Raw genomic sequence first — 21,567 nt, forward strand, 5'->3', positions numbered from 1 at the left:
AGAAGCGAATGATTCTTTTGAAAATAAAAATTTATAGTCCTTGCCATAAGTTGAATTTGTCCTCTGTTTCCATCTACATTCATGTAGAAAATATAGCCTGCCGAAATTGATTGCATCTTTTTGAAATATAATGACATATTTTGGTTTCAGTAAACGACTAGGCACATATCCAGTTTACAATAGTTCAGTGAAGTTAGCTTTATTAACTGTAAATTGTGAGACATCAGTGATGGAGTTCATCATATTTTAAATCACTTACACATTTTTGATATGGTTGTCAAGCAGTATTAAGCAGTTCTCCTGTTCGCAGGCATCTGGATGACAATTTTCTGCACAAGATACCCTCTGCACTCACAAGGCTGACTTCTCTGCAGGAACTGTGAGTAGCATATGCACACTTTTTATCTTTTCTTGTTTTACTAGTGTACCTGGGGTAACCGTCTTCACTCAGAGAGTTGATATGGTATTGTGTGGTAGCTGGAATAAAAAGATAAACTGTAAAGTATAAGAGGTAAAAAAATTATTAAAACATGTTACAATTATTTAAAATATTTGTTAAGGTATAAGAGGTGAAATTTTTTTATTGAAAACGTATTGCAACTATTTACAGTATTTGTTTACAAACAACATTTTTCATTTTCTTATCGTGGGTATATATATGTACAAATTTTTGGAATTTGCTATTTGAGAGCAAACTGTGCATAGTTGACTGTGAGAGAAGCAGGAGTCTTCGAGGTTGATGCGCGAAATATTTTAAAGTTTGTCCTTGCGCTTTGTTAATTATAAAACTGTTGGCTAATTTGATTGGAAATAGCAGTCTTTTAAATTGGAATGGCAGTTCAGTACAGATCAGCAGTATTCTGGGGATAAATGGTGTGTCCTTTCTATTTTCCAGCCATAAGTTCAGCTTCCATAATCCTTGTTCCATTACATAGTTTTGGTGAATTGAGATTTCTGAGTAGTATTATTGGAAGTCCCATTTTAAGTCGAAGGCAGTGTAACGGCATTCCTGGTACTTACAAAGAGTTTAGAAATTCTGTGGGGAAGATCACACTAACTTCAATGTCTATCATAGTGTCAATCGATTTGTATATTCTCTCTTCACCGGGAACATTATTTTTAATATTATCGTTGAATTTGGTTTCATTACGACGAAACCGTGAACCTTCAACACATCTGGAAAAGACAGCGAAACGTTAATAGTCGAGCCCATTTTGGTTGGCTAATATACGAGGGGCATTCAGTAATAAAACAAATAGCTGTAGCGCAAAAATAGTTTATTAACTCAATAAAATTTGTGGTCAGTTTTTCTACGTGATTCTCAAAAACCTGTGCGCACTTCTGCACTTTCTTACCAATCTTTTTATCATCTTGGCGAATTATTCTTTGCCTTGATCTTGAAACTAGTTTCTACTGCACTTGATGCCACGCAAAGCTTCTTGCATCGAACTAAATAGATAACCAAAAAAAGTCTTGTTGCAACCCTTGTTGTTAGCGGCTCGCCATCTTACTTACAACTGTTCATGACGTCGCCTTTCCGGCTTAGATCTTTTTTAATATGCGACTTGTAAGTACTGCATCTTTTTCCAGTCAGTACGAACTTTAATTTTATTAATGTATTATATACTTCATATGTTTTAGAACGGCCGGCCGAAGTGGCCGTGCGGTTAAAGGCGCTGCAGTCTGGAACCGCAAGACCGCTACGGTCGCAGGTTCGAATCCTGCCTCGGGCATGGATGTTTGTGATGTCCTTAGGTTAGTAAGGTTTAACTAGTTCTAAGTTCTAGGGGACTAATGACCTCAGCAGTTGAGTCCCATAGTGCTCAGAGCCATTTGTTTTAGAACAGTTAGTCTAATTCTGAAGACGACGCTCATAGTAGCTTCGAAACCTGGTCAATTTTGACTTAATATTTGTGACCGAGGGCTTATTTGTTCTAATATAAAATAGATAACACTCTGCAGGAGTCAGGGTTGTAAGAGACCTCTCCTCTCACTCTGCCAATAGTTTTCCCTGTCAGTCATCCCATATGAGACCGAGCGCTGTCTCTGCCGTCCATGACATTTCCTATTCAGCAACTCGTAGACTTAGTCCTCAATAATGCCTGAGTAAGCTTTTGACTGAGCAATGGTTCTCTAGAAAAATCTCCACGATCATTCCAAAAGAAGGTAATTGTGACCTTTCTATCCGATGGTTGCGTTTTAAATTTCTTACGGACAGTTGAGTGAGGGTGATTCCATTGCATGCTTTGATGCTTGGACTCCGCCTCAAAGAGCTGTATCCAGGCTGAAAACCTGTCCAAAAACGTATGACCATCGATGCCGCAACGATTTTTGATTTCGACGCAAATGCAGTATATCCTTCCTTTGTTATGAACAGTAAGCTCTCTGGAAACCACCTTGCATAAGGTTCATGTTAAGTCAAGTTGTTTTGAACGATGGAATGAGTTGTGCTTTCACTTACTCGAGATTTGTTCAACTGTAAATCATCGGTCTTCTCGGGTAAATGAATCAATACGAACTTGATACGCCCAAGTCATTACTATCACCGGACGCCTGAAACATTGCTCGTCGGTTCGACATTTTATGCCACTTCTAAGATTTTTCATCCGAAAGGATACTTCTGACGGCTATACGCTTTTCGAAAACGAAATCAGATCACAGGACGCTGCCCCGGAAAGGTATTTTCTTAGAGCGGATACACCACCGTTACTAATACCTAACACGTTATGTTTACGTAAATGTTATTGAAAAAATGAGTAAGACTCCTCGAAAGGTTGCCAACTAACACAGAAGTTTCAGTTCCCTGCATTAGCCCCCAAGTTTGTTGAATGTGTTGTTCAATTACTGAATGACCTTCGAAGCTAGATGCCTCACAGTGAGGTAATGGACACAAATGTATTCCACAAATGTAGTCACATAGATGCCCATTGTATACGTTATGATTGCATGAAAACATTAAAATTCCAGTGATGAACGTTACTGTAACTTTTGGCCAATTTCGTAATCCCAAACAACTATACGCTATTTGACACATGCGGTCAGTGGCAAACGTAGACAAATCGTAGGAGGCGATGTGTGGTCAGAAAAATGTTAATGAGTAGACGGAAGGAGAGGTGGATAAAGACATAAGAGTGAGGTAATTGTGATGTACCTAGTGATTTTAATGGGGGTCATGTTTTAGAAGGAGCGTCATTATGGAAATTATCAGGAAGAATTTACACCACTGCTTTGTTGTGTCGAGACGGATGTCACGAGGGACAAAATTGTCCCTTCTTTCGATGCCGCTTTCAAAGGAACACGAGGAACACATTTAAGAAACCAAATACTAACAAATCTCGTGTCACTTTACCTATGTAAAAGATTTTTTAAGTTCTCCAACAAATGACTGCCTTACAGATAATTACTTTTCCGTATATGTTCTAATGGCACACTGTAACGGTATCACACACAGCTCAACATAATGATTCAGAGTAAGGGAACAAAACAACAGGTACTCAGTGCGGTTGACTGACAATGCATTGTGTGTAGAAACAGATCTGTATGTGGACCGCCTGAGATAAGGCTGTGTTTATTGACTCTAGCAGACAAGCTTGCTTATCTAGGGTCAGCTGGGCTTATGCTGGTACGTGTCTCTGCAAGCTGATGTCGGCCACGTGTTGGCGTACCGAACTGGCAGGTTAACAATGATGAAGACATGGTGCAAGATTCGTGACATCGGTCACTGCCTCCTCATGCTGGACTGTGTCCAACAAAATGTAGCTCAGCTAGTGCGAAGGGAAATTATTCAACTCTTCTTAACCTCATGTCCTACATTCCAGAAGCTCTCCTGCGAAACTCGCGGAACTAGCACCCGTGGAGAAAGGATATTGTTGCGTAAAACTGTGAGGACAGTTCTTTGGTAGCTCAGTCGCTAGATCACTTGCTCCAGATAGGCAAAGCTACCGAGTTCGATTCGGTCTGGCACACAGTTTTAATCTACCAGGAAGTTTCATATCAGCGCACACTTCGCTGCAGAGTGAAAATTTTACTCTGGAAATGTCCCTCTGGGCGTGGCTAAGCCATGTCTCCGCAATATCCTTTCTTCTAGGAGTGCTAGTCTTACAAGTTTTGCAGGAGAGCTTCTGTTGAGTTTAGAAGGTAGAAGACGTGGCAGTGGTGGAAGCAAAGCTGTGGGGTCGAGTCGCGAGTTGTGCTTGGTAGAGTACTTGTCCCGGAAAGCAAACGTCTTCAGTTCGAGTTTTCGTCTGGCACACATTTTAATCTGGCAGGAAGTATCAAATGGTTTGGTGATCATTCCATATTAGGTTGTCCGTTTTAATACTTTTGGTATGGAAACTATTCTTGACGGGCTTCTAAGATGGACTGAGTGACCAACAAACAACAGATAGTGCGAAGGACTTATACTGGCCATAATGCATTGTTTTTCTTACTAGACAAGAGAAACTGTTTAAATAGAAGGGGGTATTCCAGAATGGCTGAAGCCCCAACTTTCTCTGAAAGCATGACTGCGCTCTAAACTCAGTTCCATGATACTGAATGCATGCGATTTCTTCTTCAAATGTTACACTGTCTCAGCTGCAAAAATATTTATAGACAAAACATTATGACTACTGCCAACCGCGAGACTGATGTGCCTGGTAGCGTTGCGACCACGTGGCGCAGTAAGGAAGACGAATGTAGGCTAGTTTTGGCCACAATACGTGCCGCAGATGTTGGAAGTCCAAACCCCCTTTTTGAGAAAGAGTACACTGTTAAGGCCCGGTTCCTGGGAACGAGCATCTCATAAAAGGCGAAGTTAGCCAGCTGTTCGCTTGGTGCCGGTCCAAGTGGCTGAGCGGTTCTAGGCGCTACCGTCTGGAACCGCGCGACCGCTGCGGTGGCAGGTTCGAATCCTGCCTCGGGCATAGGTGTGTGTGACGTCCTTAGGTTAGTTAGGTTTCAGTAGTTCTAAGTTCTAGGCGACTGATGACCTCAGAAGTTAAGTCCCATAGTGCTCAGAGCCATTTGAACCATTTGTTCGCTTGGTACTGTCATGAAAATTTATGGAAAAGTGGTTGTTGGACGGTAAAACCATGAGTAGGCAACAAGGTGTTCGACGTACCACGTGGTGGTCAGAGGCTATACGGTACTGTAAAGGTGGAAAGGCGGCGACCTGTGGTACATTTGACGACAATGCTGGTGAAGGTACAAGTGTTTCTGAGCTCTTCGTTCAGCACTCGTTGTTAAACATGGAGTTCTTCAACAGTCGAATATGCCAGGTGACATTGTGATCACGCGACGCAGTAAGGAAGACGAATCAGAACTCATTTTAGAGACAATACCCTGCGGAAAGTGGGGAAATACAAAACAATCTTTGGCAAAGGGCAGATTGTTAAGGCACGGAGCTTGGTAACAAGCATCTCAGAAATGGGGAAACTGGTTGGCTGTTCGTGTTCCCATGACAACCCAGCGACATCGCCAGTTAGGATTACAGTGGCCACGAGATCATCGACAGTGGACCGTGGATCAATCGAAACGTTTCGGGTGGTCGGATGAACGTCGTTTCTTGTTACACCAAGTCGATCGGTCGATTGTCCTCTCTGGAAACGCTGTCATCCAGACTAAAGGGTGCTCGAAGTATGCACCGCGCCACTGCCGCAGATCAGTGGAGGCAGTATTATGCTATTGGGAACGTTAACTAACTCCGCCCCCGATAGCTGAATGGTCAGCGTGTCGGATTGTCAATCCTCTGGCCCCGGGTTCTATTCCCGGCTGGGTCGGGGAATTTTCTCCGCCCGGAGACTGGGTGTTGTACTGTCATCATCATCCTATCATACTCATCGACTGCAGGTCTCCGAAGTGGCGTCAAATTGAAAGAACGGCACCCGGCGAACGCTCTGCCCGACGGGGTGCCCTAGCCATACTATTAAATAAATAAACGTTCACTAAGGCATCTATGAGACATGTAGCAGCCGAATTCACGATGACAGCTGTGGATTATGTGAACATTGTTGCGGATCCACATGTACCACATATGCTGGCTTTCTTCACCAACAGTGGTGGGATTTTTCCACAGAATAACTGTCCACGCCACAAGTCCAGAACAGTGCAGTATTGGTTCGAGGAGCGTAATAGTGAGCTCATGTTGCTGTCTTGACCACAAATTCCTCCGATCTCAACTCGATGGAATACATCTGATTGTACAGCTGATTTTACAAAAATTTTCGGCCCTTAACTCAGGGGATTTGCGTTACCTGTGGGTAGATATCTGGTGTCACATACCTCTTCTACGTCTGCTGCATTTATACTCAGCAAGCCACCCAAAGGTGTGTGGCGGAGGGCACTTTACGTGCCACTGTCATTACCTCCCTTTCCTGTTCCAGTCGCGCATGGTTCGCGGGAAGAACGACTGCCGGAAAGCCTCCGTGCGCGCTCGAATCTCTCTAATTTTGCATTCGTGATATCCTCGGGAGGTATAAGTAGGGGGAAGCGATATATTCGATACCTCATCCATAAACGCACCCTCTCGAAACCTGGACAGCAAGCTACACCGCGATGCAGAGCGCCTCTTGGAAGCTACTAAAGAGTTTTCGCGAAGGGTCGCTTACTACGTTCCAGAAAGTGAAATAAAAGGGTTTTAGTTGTTGGTCATAATGTTAGGCTCATCAGTGTAGCCGGCCGCTGTGGCTCAGCGGTTCTAGGCGCTTCAGTCAGGAACCGCGCTGCTGCGGTCGCAGGTTCGTTCCTGCCTCGGGCATGGATGTGTGTGATGTCCTTAGGTTAGTTAGGTTTGAGTAGTTCTAAGTCTAGGGGACTGATGACCTCAGATGTTAAGTCCCATAGTGCTTAGAGCAATTTGAACCATTTGAACTGGTCGCATGGTTCAAATGGCTCGAAGCACTATGGAACATAACATCTAAGGTCATCAGTGCCCTAGACTTAGAACTATTTAAACGTAACTAACCTAACGACATCACACACATCCATACCCGAGGCAGGATTCGAACTTGCGACCGCAGCAGCAGCGTGGTTCCGGACTGAAGCGCCTAGAACCGCTCGGTCACAGCGGCCGTCTCGTCGAATGGCCTTGAACTTTTTCGCCATACACTGTCGTCCACTCCTAGCTCTGTCACACACATTGAGGGTAACTGTAGAGTGTATACTTTCAACGCCTGAAATGTCATAATTAATAAAAATTCCGGGCTATTACGTGGTGATCGGATGGATATTCCATTAAAACCCAACGATTCGTCCCTATCTGAGAAGGATAGTTTCAAGGGCCACGCTGTGAATCGGGCATTCAAAGGAGCTTCGATCTCACTGTGATGTGGCATAAATTAATAAAATAACTCAGAGCCCAGAGCTACAAAATTTTTTCTTGTCAAGACCTCTTAAAAACAATTGCTGCACAGTTTGTTGCCCATAAAGCTCAGAAAATTACTCACCACAAATCAGAAATGCATATAATCACCAAAATAAAGCAGCAGAATGCAAGTGGAGCAACATGAAGACTTCAACAACTTGCCCCGTCATCATACCCCAGTTATCTATTTTAATAGTCATCGAATCTGACGTAGGTTATTTGGTTGCTTTAATGGGGGGGCGGGGAAAGGGGGGGGGGGGGAGGGAACAAACTGCTAGGTCATCGGTCCCTTGGCGTAGGATTAACAAGACTAAGACATGAATAACCAGTGACTCTGAAATACATACTGTCTGAGATAGTTATGTATTGCAAAGAATAACCAAATATCATACCTGTTAGACCACACAAGCTTATGTTGGACGTCTTGAAAATTATAAGGCGAGAGGTAATGTAGACAGCAAATACTAACACACACCGAACTGGCGGGAGCGTCTCGATTGTTGGAGTTTTTACTGTAACGGCGTGAGGAACGTAATGTGGTGTAGCCTATTAGAAAAAAAAAAAAAAACTGCGTGGTTAGGCATCTTTCCCCTTTCGTCAACTTTCTCCGGTCTGTCCTATTGCGTTAGATCACGATTATTGCTGCCTGGAGGCTGGTATGAAAGGATATGTCTTCCCATAGTATGCCAGGCATGCTGCAAGGGTGACAAATTATAGGGTTGGGCTGACCATTAAAGATTCCATACATTCCTCAAGGCGTTTTGGGTGTGAACTGCGACTTGGCTCACGTTATTTTCATGGACTACGCCATTTGGTACCTTGGCCACGAAATACATGACAACAGGGTTCACTATTCTCCCTTCACGATAGTCCCTGAAGTTAGAGAGGTGAGGGTCATGCTAATCGTGACTTCCTGTCCCCATTCACCAGCTCGTCTGTTGACGTGTGTCAGATCGCCAACAGGAGCGGCATTCATCGTCGCCACTCGTTATTCCAGCTGTCTCTACCTCAGTCAACTGTGGGTTGCTGTCATCGCTAAACAACACATAGCAAGTCGAAATCTCAACCACCCTTCTGCTGATCTGTTTCCGACTCGGTGACACTTCTCCTGCAGCCTTTGCCCGAATTTCATCTTGTGTTATCTGTCTACTCATCAGAATCAGTGGAACGATCCTACGATGTTCCCATGGGGTGGAAGGACTTGTGCCTGCTCTTCTTGTGACACTGTCGTCCTGAGATAGTCACCATTTGTTCTCCAGTCATTGCACAACAATCAACTGTCCGTGCGATTTGTCGGTAGATGGTCACGTTTTCTTCGCGCCAGTAGTTCTATTTTTGTGAAAGTACGAAAGATGGAGGTAAGTCGCATGCATACGTCCTCTGGCATACTGTGTTGTGATCTCCACTTGAAAAGTGCCAGTAACGCCAGACAATCCCGTTAGCCATCGAGTCTTCAAATCTTTCTTCATATTTAGGAATGGCTTTTCCCTCTAGATACTGAAAATAGTGGAGTTAAGCTCACGTAAGCATTAAATTTTAATCAAAATATCCCATCTGCAGCCAAATTCTGGAATATCAATTTGGTAACGTCCGATCACAGCGATCATGCTGTAGCAGTTTCTAACTCTGTCAGTGTATTTAAAATTTAGGACCTTATTGCCACTATACTATGGGTCGGTTCTCGTTCCCGTTACGGGTTCATGATGTACTATATTTCTCTTTGTGTCCGACTGTGTGCGCCGTTTATCACGGGGCGTGAAAGACATTCCACGTTTAGACGATCGTGCGGCGTTTGTGACAGTTCAAATACTTCAGTACTTCACCTTCTTCTTCTATATTTCTGTGCTTCTGCCTGTTAAGGTGCCCATCTCTTCCTCGGCCTTCCCAGACTTCTTTGTCATACCGGATAAAAATTTATGACTTTGTAAGGTCGTCTCTTTAGTTTATTCTGTCGAGATGTTACTCGAATGTCTTACCTTAAATATGTTTCTTATTCTATCTGGTGTATCCACAAAGAAAAGTAAACTGGTTTTATGAGAATGGACCTTTTAAGAAGAAAATTAACGGTAAGCAGTACATTAGTAGATCAGGTTAGTCATATGTGCACGTGACAAAAATATAGAGAAATGGAAGCATAATGTGGAAACATATGTGAATCAGTAAACAGATGGTTTACAAATGAGACACACGAAAATAATCTTCACAAAGTAATAGCTGTCCCAGACTACTTCATATTTTGTATGTCTATTTTATAAGTATACTTTTCTTTTCTGTCAGTGTATATGCATTGTGGCATGTAGACGTCAGTAGTGGCTTGTTGTTAAAATGTATACACATACAACGAAATATTGTTTCAGGTCAGTTTCTGGTAACCGCATCAAATACATACCTGGTGGTGTACTGCAACAGGCGCCAGGGTTGGCACTACTGGAGCTGCGGGGAAATCCCCTGGTGGCTGTCGCGCCCACCGCCTTCTCCCACCTGCCGCGACTGCGAAAGCTGTGAGTACTCAAACCGCTACTGTGTGCACTACTAAGAAACTACAGTTTCCAACACGATAGTTGGTTGTAAATATTTCTCGTATAACGAAATTTTGTGATGGACTTAAATTCAAACATTGGCACTACTTCAAGGCCATTGTTAGATGGACAGAAAAGTTATTAAAAGACTCTGGTATGCCAGACAGAGGTGAAGAAAATGCTACGTGCCACCAGACTTTCCAGGCTTTATGGATTGAAAGATACGAAAGGAAGGTGTCCCTCATACGCCTGTCATTACAGCAAATCAGTTCGCCCACCTACAGACTCCCAAGACGTCTAGTGGGTTAGTTAGCATCCAAACAGGGACTTTGTGAAGACCATATTGTTAACTTGCAGAAACTCAAGAAAGCGAAGATAGGCCAAAATGACATAGTCACCAATCTGGCCCTTGTGTCACTTTATACCAATGTGCCATTTCAAGACACACTCGATTTAGTGATACAACCGTTTCCACCTGGGATCGTCAGGTTTTTGTCATGCCGTAACGAAAACATACTCCTTTTACCATGACGAATATTGTGAGAAGACAGATCTCACAGCGATGGAATCCTCACTGTCTCCGGCTACCGTGAACTGCTTCATGGGCCAGTTCGAGGAGCACATTCTGAACTGTGCAACGTTTCGTCTATCTTGCTTCCTATGGTATGAAGACCACATTTTCTCATATGGCCTCCTAGCGAAAATACACTGCAGAAATTCGTCACCCACATAAAAGGTGCCCATTCCAACATTCAGTTTACTGTCGAAATGCAGGGAGATGGAAAGCAACTCTTCTTGGGTGTTTTAGCGGAGCAGAAGTTGAGAGACCAACTTCGTCATTCTATGTACCGAAACCCCATGCAAGGTGACAGTCACCTGAACACCAACAGTTTTCACCACTCTATCAACAAGAAAGCAGTCGTGAACACGTTAGTACACAAGGCAAAGATTATTTCTGACGATGACCAGCTATAGTGTGAATTGCATCATTTGAGAGAAGTGTTCAGAGAGAATGGTCACAGTGAGGGATATACTCCAGATATTTTCAGGTGCTATTGACGAAGGACGCCTCATGAATTGGCCGAAGTGGGGAAGCCGACTGCATTCTTGCCATACCGTGAGGCAACGAGCAGCATGTCAGGATTTGTGCTGCAGAGACATAAACTGAGATGAAGGTTCCAGCTCAGAGATGCATCATATATTACGCCCCAACAAAGACGACATAGCTCTAAGAGCGCAGTGTATGCTGTATCCCCTGGGCATGTGGCAGAAACTATATACATCTAACTGCTCTCACTATTGCTGAGAGTCATACTAGGCACAAGTGACATATTAAACAAAGGAAACTTCAGAACTCGGCTGTAGCTGAACATTGCCTGGAAAGCCGAGAGTCTGACTCATGCGTCATCATATTGGGATCCCCGTAAAAACGACGCTACAGAGATTAGAATAAACCACACATAGTTGGGCCTGGTGGCGAGCTTTGGATACCGAAAAGAAGCAAATACAGATGCTCGATGCTTTTAGGGAGATGGGAGCGGCAGTTCCAAACTTGGAGCCGGTCTCTCGCGCCAGATGACGTCATCGGCCCTGTGGTGGGCCGGAGCTGCTGCGAGCTGCCCAACTCGCTCCTTCACGTATGCGTCACTTCGCCCCTCTTTGGACGATTACAGGCGCTGCGGTAGCACCTATACAGGGTGTTACAAAAAGGTACGGCCAAACTGTCAGGAAACATTCCTCACACACAAAGACAGAAAATATGTTATGTGGACATGTGTCTGGAAACGCTTACTTTCCATGTTAGAGCTCATTTTATTACTTCTCTTCAAATCACATTAATCATGGAATGGAAACACACAGCAACAGAACGTACAAGTATGACTTCAAGCACTTTGTTACAGGAAATGTTCAAAATGTCCTCCGTTAGCGAGGATACATGCATCCACCCTCCGTCGCATGGAATCCCTGATGCGCTGATGCAGCCCTGGAGAATGGCGTATTGTATCACAGCCGTCCACAATACGAGTACGAAGAGTCTCTACATTTGGTACCGGGGTTGCGTAGACAAGAGCTTTCAAAGGCCCCCATAAATGAAAGTCAAGAGCGTTGAGGTCAGGAGAGCGTGGAGGCCATGGAATTGGTCCGCCTCTATCAATCCATCGGTCACAGTACATACTGACGAAACTAAAATGAGCTCTAACATGGAAATTTAGCGCTTCCGGACACATGTCCACATAACATCTTTTCTTTATTTGTGTGTGAGGAATGTTTCCTGAAAGTTTGGCCGTACCTTTTTGTAACACCCTGTATAAGCGGAACCCCCTGCCAGGCTTTATGATGAAGACAGCCGTCGAAAACTTGAGCTATTCGAAGTGACGCGTATTGTAAGCTGAGTTGATCTTATTCAAGCATGCTGTCGCAGAAGGCTCCAAGAACTCACTGGCAATACTTTTTCTCCTTGAGATACGATGTCACGGCTTATAGCCTTCTAGGTGCGTCCATAACCCATTCTCTCAGACTCTCTCCTACTAATCATTATGATCATCATCCATTCGGCGGAAAATCAAGAGCTTTGAGTATGGATGTGTCTTCGATGCATCTTAGGAGATGTTTCGAGTTTCTGGTGATGTCTCTTCTTTCATGGATACATTGTCATAACGCACCCTCATAAAGGAGAAGAATAGAGAATAGACAACGGAATAAGAAACGGAAGATATTCTAATCGACAGATAGTTTGTCTTCAGTAAACGTAGAGACAAAAAAAAATTATAAACTGAAAATTTGTATCCGAAGACAGGAGAGTTTAAAAACAAAACAGATTATTTCTCAGGGTTTGCAGATCCAGAGAAACCGTTCGACGACGTGGCGTCGAAGTATTTGTCCAGAAGTGTATGAAGTACGAAAAACAACAAATAATCTGGAATACCCTAAAAGAAACATTGTGTTATAGGAAATGGAAACAGTAGGACAAAGTTATATTCGAAAGAGCCTGGGCAGTGCTGTAGTTATCACCTGAAACTGTGTATCAGAGAAACAATGAAAGCGTGATAACAAATTCGGTAATGGGTATAAAAGTTTGAAGGAGCACATACCAGTACGTAAGTGATTTAGTCCTTCCTTCAGAAGCAAATTAAATACTACAAGAAATTTTCCATTGACACGAGAGACAATTCCAGATGAGAATAAACACATTGAAAGTAAATGATTCCTTTCTTCCAGAAAATCACGAAACAATAAATGTGAAGATACAGAGGACGAAGGAAAATAATTCTGACACAGAAAGAAAGGTTGCACAACGTCGCAGAAGCAGTGATATCGGAATCACACAGGCGCAACTGTTCTTTTGGAATCGGGTGTTGTACTGAACCCAGGAGTAGGTTTCTGAAGATGAATTTCTAAAGTGCTACCACGAATAGAAGATGAATTTAGAAAATGGACATCACTAGAGCGGAAAAATACTGCAAGCATTTAAATACGGTTCTGCCATATGACAGCGGACAATTACGGTATTATAAAAGGAAATATCATAAGGAATAGTTTACGAATAAATTGTAAAATGTTGTTATCAAAAGACAGACAGGTCCTTTGGACCTTTGCTACGGTTTTCAAGGGCAGTGAATATTTCTCTGCTAGGTGCAGTATATGACAAAACTTTAAAAATTTCTGTGAGTAGACCAACAGCAGCGTAAGTAAGGTAGTTAATCGGAAGTGTTGTGTGTAGCAGATGCGCAGAGATCAAAATGTTCACACAGGATCAGGCTTGAAATCAGAGGAGAGATTGGTTGGTTGGTTATTTCGGGGAAGGAGACCAGACAGCTTGGTCATCAGTCTCATCGGATTAGGGAAGAACGGGGAAGGAAGTCGGCCGTGCCCTTTGAAAGGAACCATCCCGGCATTTGCCTGGAGCGATTTAGGGAAATCACGGAAAACCTAAATCAGGATGGCCGGACGCGGGATTGAACCGTCGTCCTCCCGAATGAGTGTCCAGAGGAGAGATTGGGAACTATGGCCCAAGGTTTACACCTCACGATATTATGCTCCTCTTCAACTATCCGGCCAGCACTTAACAAGACACTGCTTGCAGCTATTCATAAAAGTACAAGCGATGCGGAAAAACACTCAGATGACAAAAGTCATAGGATATCGATAAGCACGTATACATACGGCGGTATTTTCGCGTACACAAGGCATAAAAGGGGAGTGCATTGGCGGAGCTATCATTTGTACTCAGGGGATTCACGTAAAAGGTTTTTTGACGTGGCTATGGTCGTATGACGAGAATTAACAGACTTTGGACGGGGAATGGTAGTTGCAGCTAGATACAAGGGACTTTTCATTTCGGATGTAGACGGAATTCAATATTCCAAAATTGACAGTATCAAGAGCGCAGCGCAAATACCAAATTTCAGTCATCACCTCTCACCGCGGACAACGCAGGGCTCGACAGCTTTTTTAACGACAGAGAACAGCGGCGTTTGCGAAGAGTTGCTAGTGACAACAGACAAGCAACACAGCGTGAAATAATCTTAGAAATCAATGTGAGACGTACGACGAACGTATCCGTCAGGACACTGCGGCGAAATACGGCGCTGTTGTGATATGGCAGTAGACGAGTGCCTTTGCCAACAGCTTGACGTCACCTGCAGCACTTCTCCTTGGGTCGTGAGTGTATCTGTTGGACCACAGACGATTTGAAAACCGTGCCCTGGTCAGATGAGTCCCGGTTTCAGTCTATGAGAACCCTTGATTACTGGTGTAATATTTCGTAGAGGGGATGTCATCGAACATTCTCATTTTTCAAATTTTAGAAAATTATCTGTTCCTTTAGAATCGAAGAAAAATAACCGGAAAATGTACCTATTCAAAAAAGCAGATAAAATTTCATTTGACGCCTTCCTGAGAGACTTTCTCCACTCATCACAAATTAATAATATGAATGTAGACCATCTGTGGTTTAAATTCAAAGAAATAGTATCGGCAGCAATTGAGAGATTTATACCAAATAACTTAACAAACGACGGAGATGACCCTCCTTGGTACACAAAACTGATTAGAACACTGTTGCAGAACAACAAAACAAACATGTCAAATTTAAACAGACGCAAAATTCCCAAGATTGGCGATCTTTTACAGAAACTCGAACGGCGGAGGTGACCCTCCTTGGTACACAAAACGGGTTAGAACACTGTTGCAGAACAACAAAACAAGCATGTCAAATTTAAACAGACGCAAAATCCCCAAGATTGGCGATCTTTTACAGAAACTCGAAATTTAGCGCGGAGTTCAATGCGAGATGCCTATAAGTTTCCACAACAAAACTTTGTATCTAAACGTGGCAGAAAATCCAAAGAGGCTCTGGTCGTGTGGGATGCATGTTAGCGGCAAGAAACAATCAAAGCCTTTTCTGCGCGATAGCAATGGAGATACTATCGAAGACAGTGCTGTCAAAGCAGAGTTGCTAAACACAGCCTTCCGAAATGCCTTCACAAAAGAAGACGAAGTAAATATTCCAGAATTCGAATTGAGAACAGCTGCCAACATGAGTAACGTAGAAGTAAATATCCTTGGAGTAGTGAAGCAACTTCAATCACTTAATAAAAGCAAGTCTTCTGGACCAGGCCCATATCGTTAACGTCGATATGCAGCAGGATTGTAGAACATATATTGTGTTCGAAGATTATGAACTACCTAGAAGAAAACCGTCTATTGACACACAGTCAACAAGGGTTTAGAAAACATCGTTCCTGTGAAACACAACTAGCTCTTTATTCACATGAAGTGTTGAGTGCTATTGACCAGGAATTTCAGATCGATTCCGTATTCCTGGGATTTCCGGAAGGCTTTTGACACTGTACCACAAAAGCGGCTCGTAGCGAAATTGCGTGCTTATGCAATATCGTCTCAGTTACGTGACTGGATTTGTGATTTCCTGTCAGAGAGGTCACAGTTCGTAGTATTTGACGGAAAGTCATCGAGTAAAACAGAAGTGATTCCTGGCGTTCCCAAAGGTAGTGTTATAGGCCCTTTGCTGTTCCTTATCTATATAAAAGATTTGGGAGACAATCTGAGCAGCCGTCTTCGGTTGTTTGCAGATGACGCTGTCGTTTATCGGCTAATAATGTCATCAGAAGATCAAAACAAACTGCAAAACAATTTAGAAGAAATATCTGAATGGTGCGAAAAGTGGCAGTTGACCCTAAATAACGAAAAGTGTGAGGGTGTCCATATGAGTGCTAAAAGCAACTCGTTAAACTTCGGTTAGACGAAAGATCAGTCTAATCTAAAAGCCATAAATTCAACTAAATACCTAGGTATTACAATTACGAACAACTTAAATTGGAAGGAACACCTAGAAAATGTTGTGGGGAAGGGTAACCAAAGCCTGCGTTTTATTGGCAGGGCACTTAGAAAATGTAACAGACCTATTACGGACACTGTCTGCACTACGCTTGTCCGTCCTCTTTTAGAATACTACTGCGCGATGTGGGATCCTTACCATATAGGACTGACGGAGTACATCGAAAAAGTTCAAAGAAAGGCTGCACGATTTGTATTATCGCGAAATATGGGACAGAGTGTCACAGAAATGATACAGGATTTGGGCTGGAAATCATTAAAAGAAAGGCGTTTTAGTTGCGACGGAATCTTCTCACGAAATTCCAATCACCACCTTTCTCCTCCGAATGATAAAATACTTTGTTGACACCGATCTACAAAGGGAGGAACGATCACCACGATAAAATAAGGGAAATCAGAGCTCGTACGGAAAGATATAGGTGTTCATTCTTTCCGCGCGCTATACGAGATTGGAATAATAGAGGATTGTGAAGGAGTTTCGATGACCCTCTGCCAGGCACTTGAATGTGATGATGTGGATGTAGATGTAGAAAAATAATAAACAAACTGTCAGTATCCTGTGCCAATTATTAAACTAACACGAATGGTTGGACCACCCACATCGCCCATTATGAATCCCATCGAACATCTATGGACATAATCTAGAGGTCAGTTCGTGCACAAAATCCTACACTGGAAACACTTTCGCAATTATGGACGGCTATAGAGGCAGCATGGATCAATTTTTCTTCAGGGGACTTCAAGGACTTAGTGAGTCCATGCCATGTGGAGTTGCTGAACTAGGCTCAGCAGAAGGATGTCCGACACGATATTAGGAGGTATGTCACATCTGTGTGAACGCTGCTGCATGTTCTCGTTGTTTAAACCTACGTTTTAGCCTAAAACAGTGAAAACAAAAATTGTCACACATTATTATGACTTTCATTGGTCAGGAGCAAATGATATTTTCCCCACTGTCTTCATTTCTGCTACAGATAACAATAGCTCGCAGTTTTAGCACATACCTAGGCTCGGAAATTATTTTAGATCATCATCTATGCAAACAGATCTTTGTCTACCTTCCTCTACTCTCTGTGATTTATACCGCTCTTTGACAGAATCTTGCTTCGATTTATGTAGACTATCCATCCCCATATCATATATCCCCTTGAAATTCCAAATTCCAGCCCTTTAAGCAGATTTATAAGCCAAATTCACAGTTTGGAGCAATTCTAGCATTGCAGCATGCTGATCTGAATGTCCATAAATAGCTACAAATCTTCGAAGGTATCGACCACAGTGGTGGTTGAAATTCCAGAAAGCAATACGCCAGTTCTACCATGTCGCTAAACTCGGAATACATTCTCATGGTTCAAAGCCAAATGTGATCTTCGTGAATTGCGGCATTTTCTTGTTTTCTCAAGGTACATCACATTCAACACTTTATAGAAGTATTAATTCCCTTCAGTGTTCAACCCAGTGCTCCAGAGCAGTGACGAACGAAAACGACATTTATCTCCACAATTATCTCCTCGATAAATTTGATTAACTGCTTCAGTATTTTTGATTACGGATTCCTCAACCACAATTCCATTGTCCGCAAGTTTTTACCCGCGTGTGTGGATGTGAAAATTTTGTAAACCACATTAATCCATTATATACGCCAGAGCTCTGTCCATAGGCTTGCGTTTGGCCTGAGTGTTCTCCTGTTCGCCCCGAACCTCGTATTTTACATTCCGTTGCCTAAAGACGTAGAGGCTCATGACTACTTTTGCTACAACATAGCTTGTTATACTCTTGATACCGTAGGTAAGCTACAGTTTTCTGATGTAAATACTGAATCTCATTTTATGAACTTTTCTCCGTTTATTTCTACAATATTTAGAAAACAAATGAAGCTCATACCAATTGTAGTCGCGTATCGCTTAGACTACTGTTCTTTAGTTCTTTTTCCTGGTCTTTATCCTGCATGTTAATATTGTATTTGGCAGTATTAGAGGATGAGTGGATGACATTCCTGTTACCATCCATTCTCCACTGGACGGAATTAGTCTACCCCAAATGTCTGCGTTTAATGTTATCCCATGTTAAAATGTGCGAATGTTTTCTGGACGTATCCTTTTATGTAATTTTCGGCGTTTGATACTATACTTCGTGATACAGAAATCATATGCTGGGGCTTTTTTGATGAGTAAAGTATCCAGAAAAAATATAATGTAAACGATTTTGAGTTAACCTTACATTGTGCGTACTTATTTGTTGTTTATATGAGTCGCAGTATATAAATGTGTCGGAGTATATAAGTAAAGAGTCAAAATTTCACCGACCCGTAGAATATTTTTTCTATGATCAGCGCACTCTGAAGTAGCGGGGAAAACAAATCATCCTGTCTGAGGACAAAAAGCGAAATATGCTCCTCTTTAAAAAACTCTAACAGAAAAGTTACGAACCTGCTGCCTCGATTCTCATTCGGTTTTCCTCACTCAAAAATTTTGGCATGCGAACATATTCGCGCTTTTTTGTTCTGAAAGACAGCAGCTGAGAGGCAGTAACAGTGGAAGGGAGAGGGGACAGTGATAGTAGGACAAAAAGAGACAGGAGACATTGATAGGGGGAAAAAGTGGCGGTGAAAGGGAAAGAGATACGGTTGAAGACAATAGAATTAGCAGCCAAATAGAGAGGAAATAGTGATTGTCAGTGAGAGACAATGGTCGTAAAGGAGAATAAGTGATGGATGCAGGTACAGAAGTGGGTGCAAGACAGAGGCGGGACAGTAGAAAAGAAAAAGAACAGACCGGCAAACTTTAACACATATGTATAGGGAGGGCGCATTTTGGACTGGAATTTTAAACTCAAGATTATTGGAGAAAAAATAAGTAGTTGACCTTCCTAGAATTTTTGAGTTGCCAAGGTATGCTGGAGGCAGCGGCAGTAGGAAAAAATGACAGAAAGAGACACTTTAAGTGATGCAGGAGATAGTGGTAGTGTGATACGCTGTAAATAAAGGAGTGGGAGCGAACGTGAGAAACCTGCATGTCATCCAGTCGCCGGTTTGTGTGGTGGAGGGTGCGGGGGGGGGGGGGGGGGGGAGGCGAGTCGACATTTGGCTGTTTTATTTCACTGCCCTATTTAGAATGTGCTGTGAAAAGAATGGTAATAAGTTTGCATGTTAAATTTTTCGCTAAGGAAGATCGAACCAGGTTTGAGGTAGCTGACTTTCCACTTTTCTGTCAGAGCCTTTTAAGGAACTAAATATTCCCCTTTTCACCGACAGGAGCAGTTTCCTACCGGTTTTTCACACCATCGTGATTTCAGTTTTATAGTCGTTATCATGAGCTAAGGTGAAATGTCACAAAATGTCCGACATGCCGGAATGACTTGTCATCGTCGAAATACTACAACAGTTATCTGGTCTTACAAACTTTTGAAAATCGCGTAACTGAGGCGGAACGTGGCTACCAGCCCGGTAGTGATCTAACTGGGTGTAGGAAACCGCGCAAAAACCACGGAAGGAAAATAATATCAGTTAGTAGGAGGAAAGTGTACAGCACACCCTTCCGAAAGAAGGATCTATTCAAAACCTACTCTAAATACTGATGATAGTTCTGAAATGAGTGGAAATTTGGTGCAATCGCTCACGAACCACATACGGGAAAAAGGGTACTACGTAATATTTGTAATACAAAATATATTGATAATACGTAAAGTACTGATTAGCTGAAAAGGGGTAATTAAAAGGCCGCCAGCACACCAGGCTAATGAATCTCCACAATCATGAGAAAGGTAATGGCAAAGAAATGTTAGCAAATAATCACTGGTGTGGCAACACAAGGTCGTCACGCTTTCCGCAACACAACAGTTCACGAGAAAATAAATGAATCAGAAAGCACTGAGTTTGCAGTTAGTTATTCTGAAATACTATATTTTGAACGTAAGGTTAAAAGAAGTCACTGGTCAAATACATGTAACTAACACTTTGTTGCGTAAAAATTAGTTTCAGTAACGCCAGTGTAACGTAATGCAAAACTTAGAAAAAGGCAAGCAATTTACGTTTGATTACTAAAAAATTGAATTGAATTCACTTTAAGCAAACGAGAAATTGTTTTTATTTTTAATATAACAACAATAAAATATTACAAAGCCAGAAGAAGTCGCTAAGCTGAATACAGAATAAATTAAATTGCTCACTCTTTATTTGTATTGTATCTATATTTATTAGTTTTGCCAGTGAAACTTGACGTTACTCTAAGTGAATGAAGTTCCTACTCAAAACTGCAAATTAGTTAAGTCTCTGTTATGCAATACAAGAATGAACAGTTACTGAGGCAGAAAAATGAGACTGAAACTGGTCGTTAACAAATAAACAAAACTGTCAGTAAATAATGAATCAGTTTTCATATTTTGATGACACTCGGTGATTTCATAGAAAGGAAGGGGACTCTGTTTGGTAATAATGTCTGCGGACAATGATAACACAGGTGCCCTACAAGTTTTAACTGTTGCACGTTATTATTCAAGTTAGTCATACTTTGCCAAAGAAATGCCTCTGTGTGATGCCTCTACAAAATATGTCACTTAACCGTATTACGTTGTAGCTGGGTGGACGATGAAGAATGTAGCCGACGAGAATGCTGAGCCGCTACTGTTACTACTGCTGATTGAGATCCACGGGTCGTCTCCAGAGCCACGGATTACTATGAGGCAGGCAATAGTTAGAATTGCTGCTTCCTCCGCCTATCCACTCCTTCCGTGCTCTCAATATTCGCGGGTTAACGAATTAGTTGCGCCTACACTGGCGCGATCATAGCTGCACACTGCGACTGCAGAAGCGCCCAACAAACACTTTCGCACTCTTTCATCACTCAAACTGCTCCGCTTCCGCGACGGAGATTATTAATACGCAAATATAAACAACGGCTCAGCTAATGCCATTTCGTCGTTGCTACATTAAAATTAAAGTTTCCTTGAATATTACCCAGCAATTTACAATATTTACATTAGAGTTATCAATTTAACTAAAAATGAACTCTGATAAAACCAAGATAATGATCAATTAATGGACACCTGGGGGAAGTATATCAGTTGGAAGTACACAACTCCCAAAAAGTCACAGAATATATCTAGCTGGGTAAACTGATAAACATGAAAGGAGACTTTAAACCAGGAATATTACGATGAATTAAATTGGGCTGACAAGCTTATGGGAAGCACTCTTCAATTTTGAAATCTAAGGTGTCGGTTGAGCTGAAGAAATCTATATTGGACCAATGTATACTACCAGTAATAACTTATGGCTGCGAAACATGGAGCCGGCCGTTGTGACCGAGTGGTTCTAGGCGCTTCAGTCTGGAACCGCGCTGCTGCTACGGT

The 21,567-nt window shown here is 42.4% G+C and overlaps 1 protein-coding gene across 1 annotated transcript in view; it reads left to right on the forward strand.

Moving 5' to 3' along the window:
- Positions 1–21,567, forward strand: part of LOC124805536 (lutropin-choriogonadotropic hormone receptor-like) — a 650,587-nt gene that overhangs the window by 453,098 nt on the left and 175,922 nt on the right. The window contains exons 7-8 of the mRNA XM_047266105.1: positions 311–379; positions 9,700–9,843. Of these exons, the coding sequence (XP_047122061.1) occupies positions 311–379; positions 9,700–9,843 (213 nt within the window). The remainder of the gene's footprint in view (positions 1–310; positions 380–9,699; positions 9,844–21,567) is intronic.

The sequence above is a fragment of the Schistocerca piceifrons genome, chromosome 7 (genome assembly GCF_021461385.2).
Source record: "Schistocerca piceifrons isolate TAMUIC-IGC-003096 chromosome 7, iqSchPice1.1, whole genome shotgun sequence".
NCBI classification, from domain to species: Eukaryota; Metazoa; Arthropoda; class Insecta; order Orthoptera; family Acrididae; genus Schistocerca; species Schistocerca piceifrons.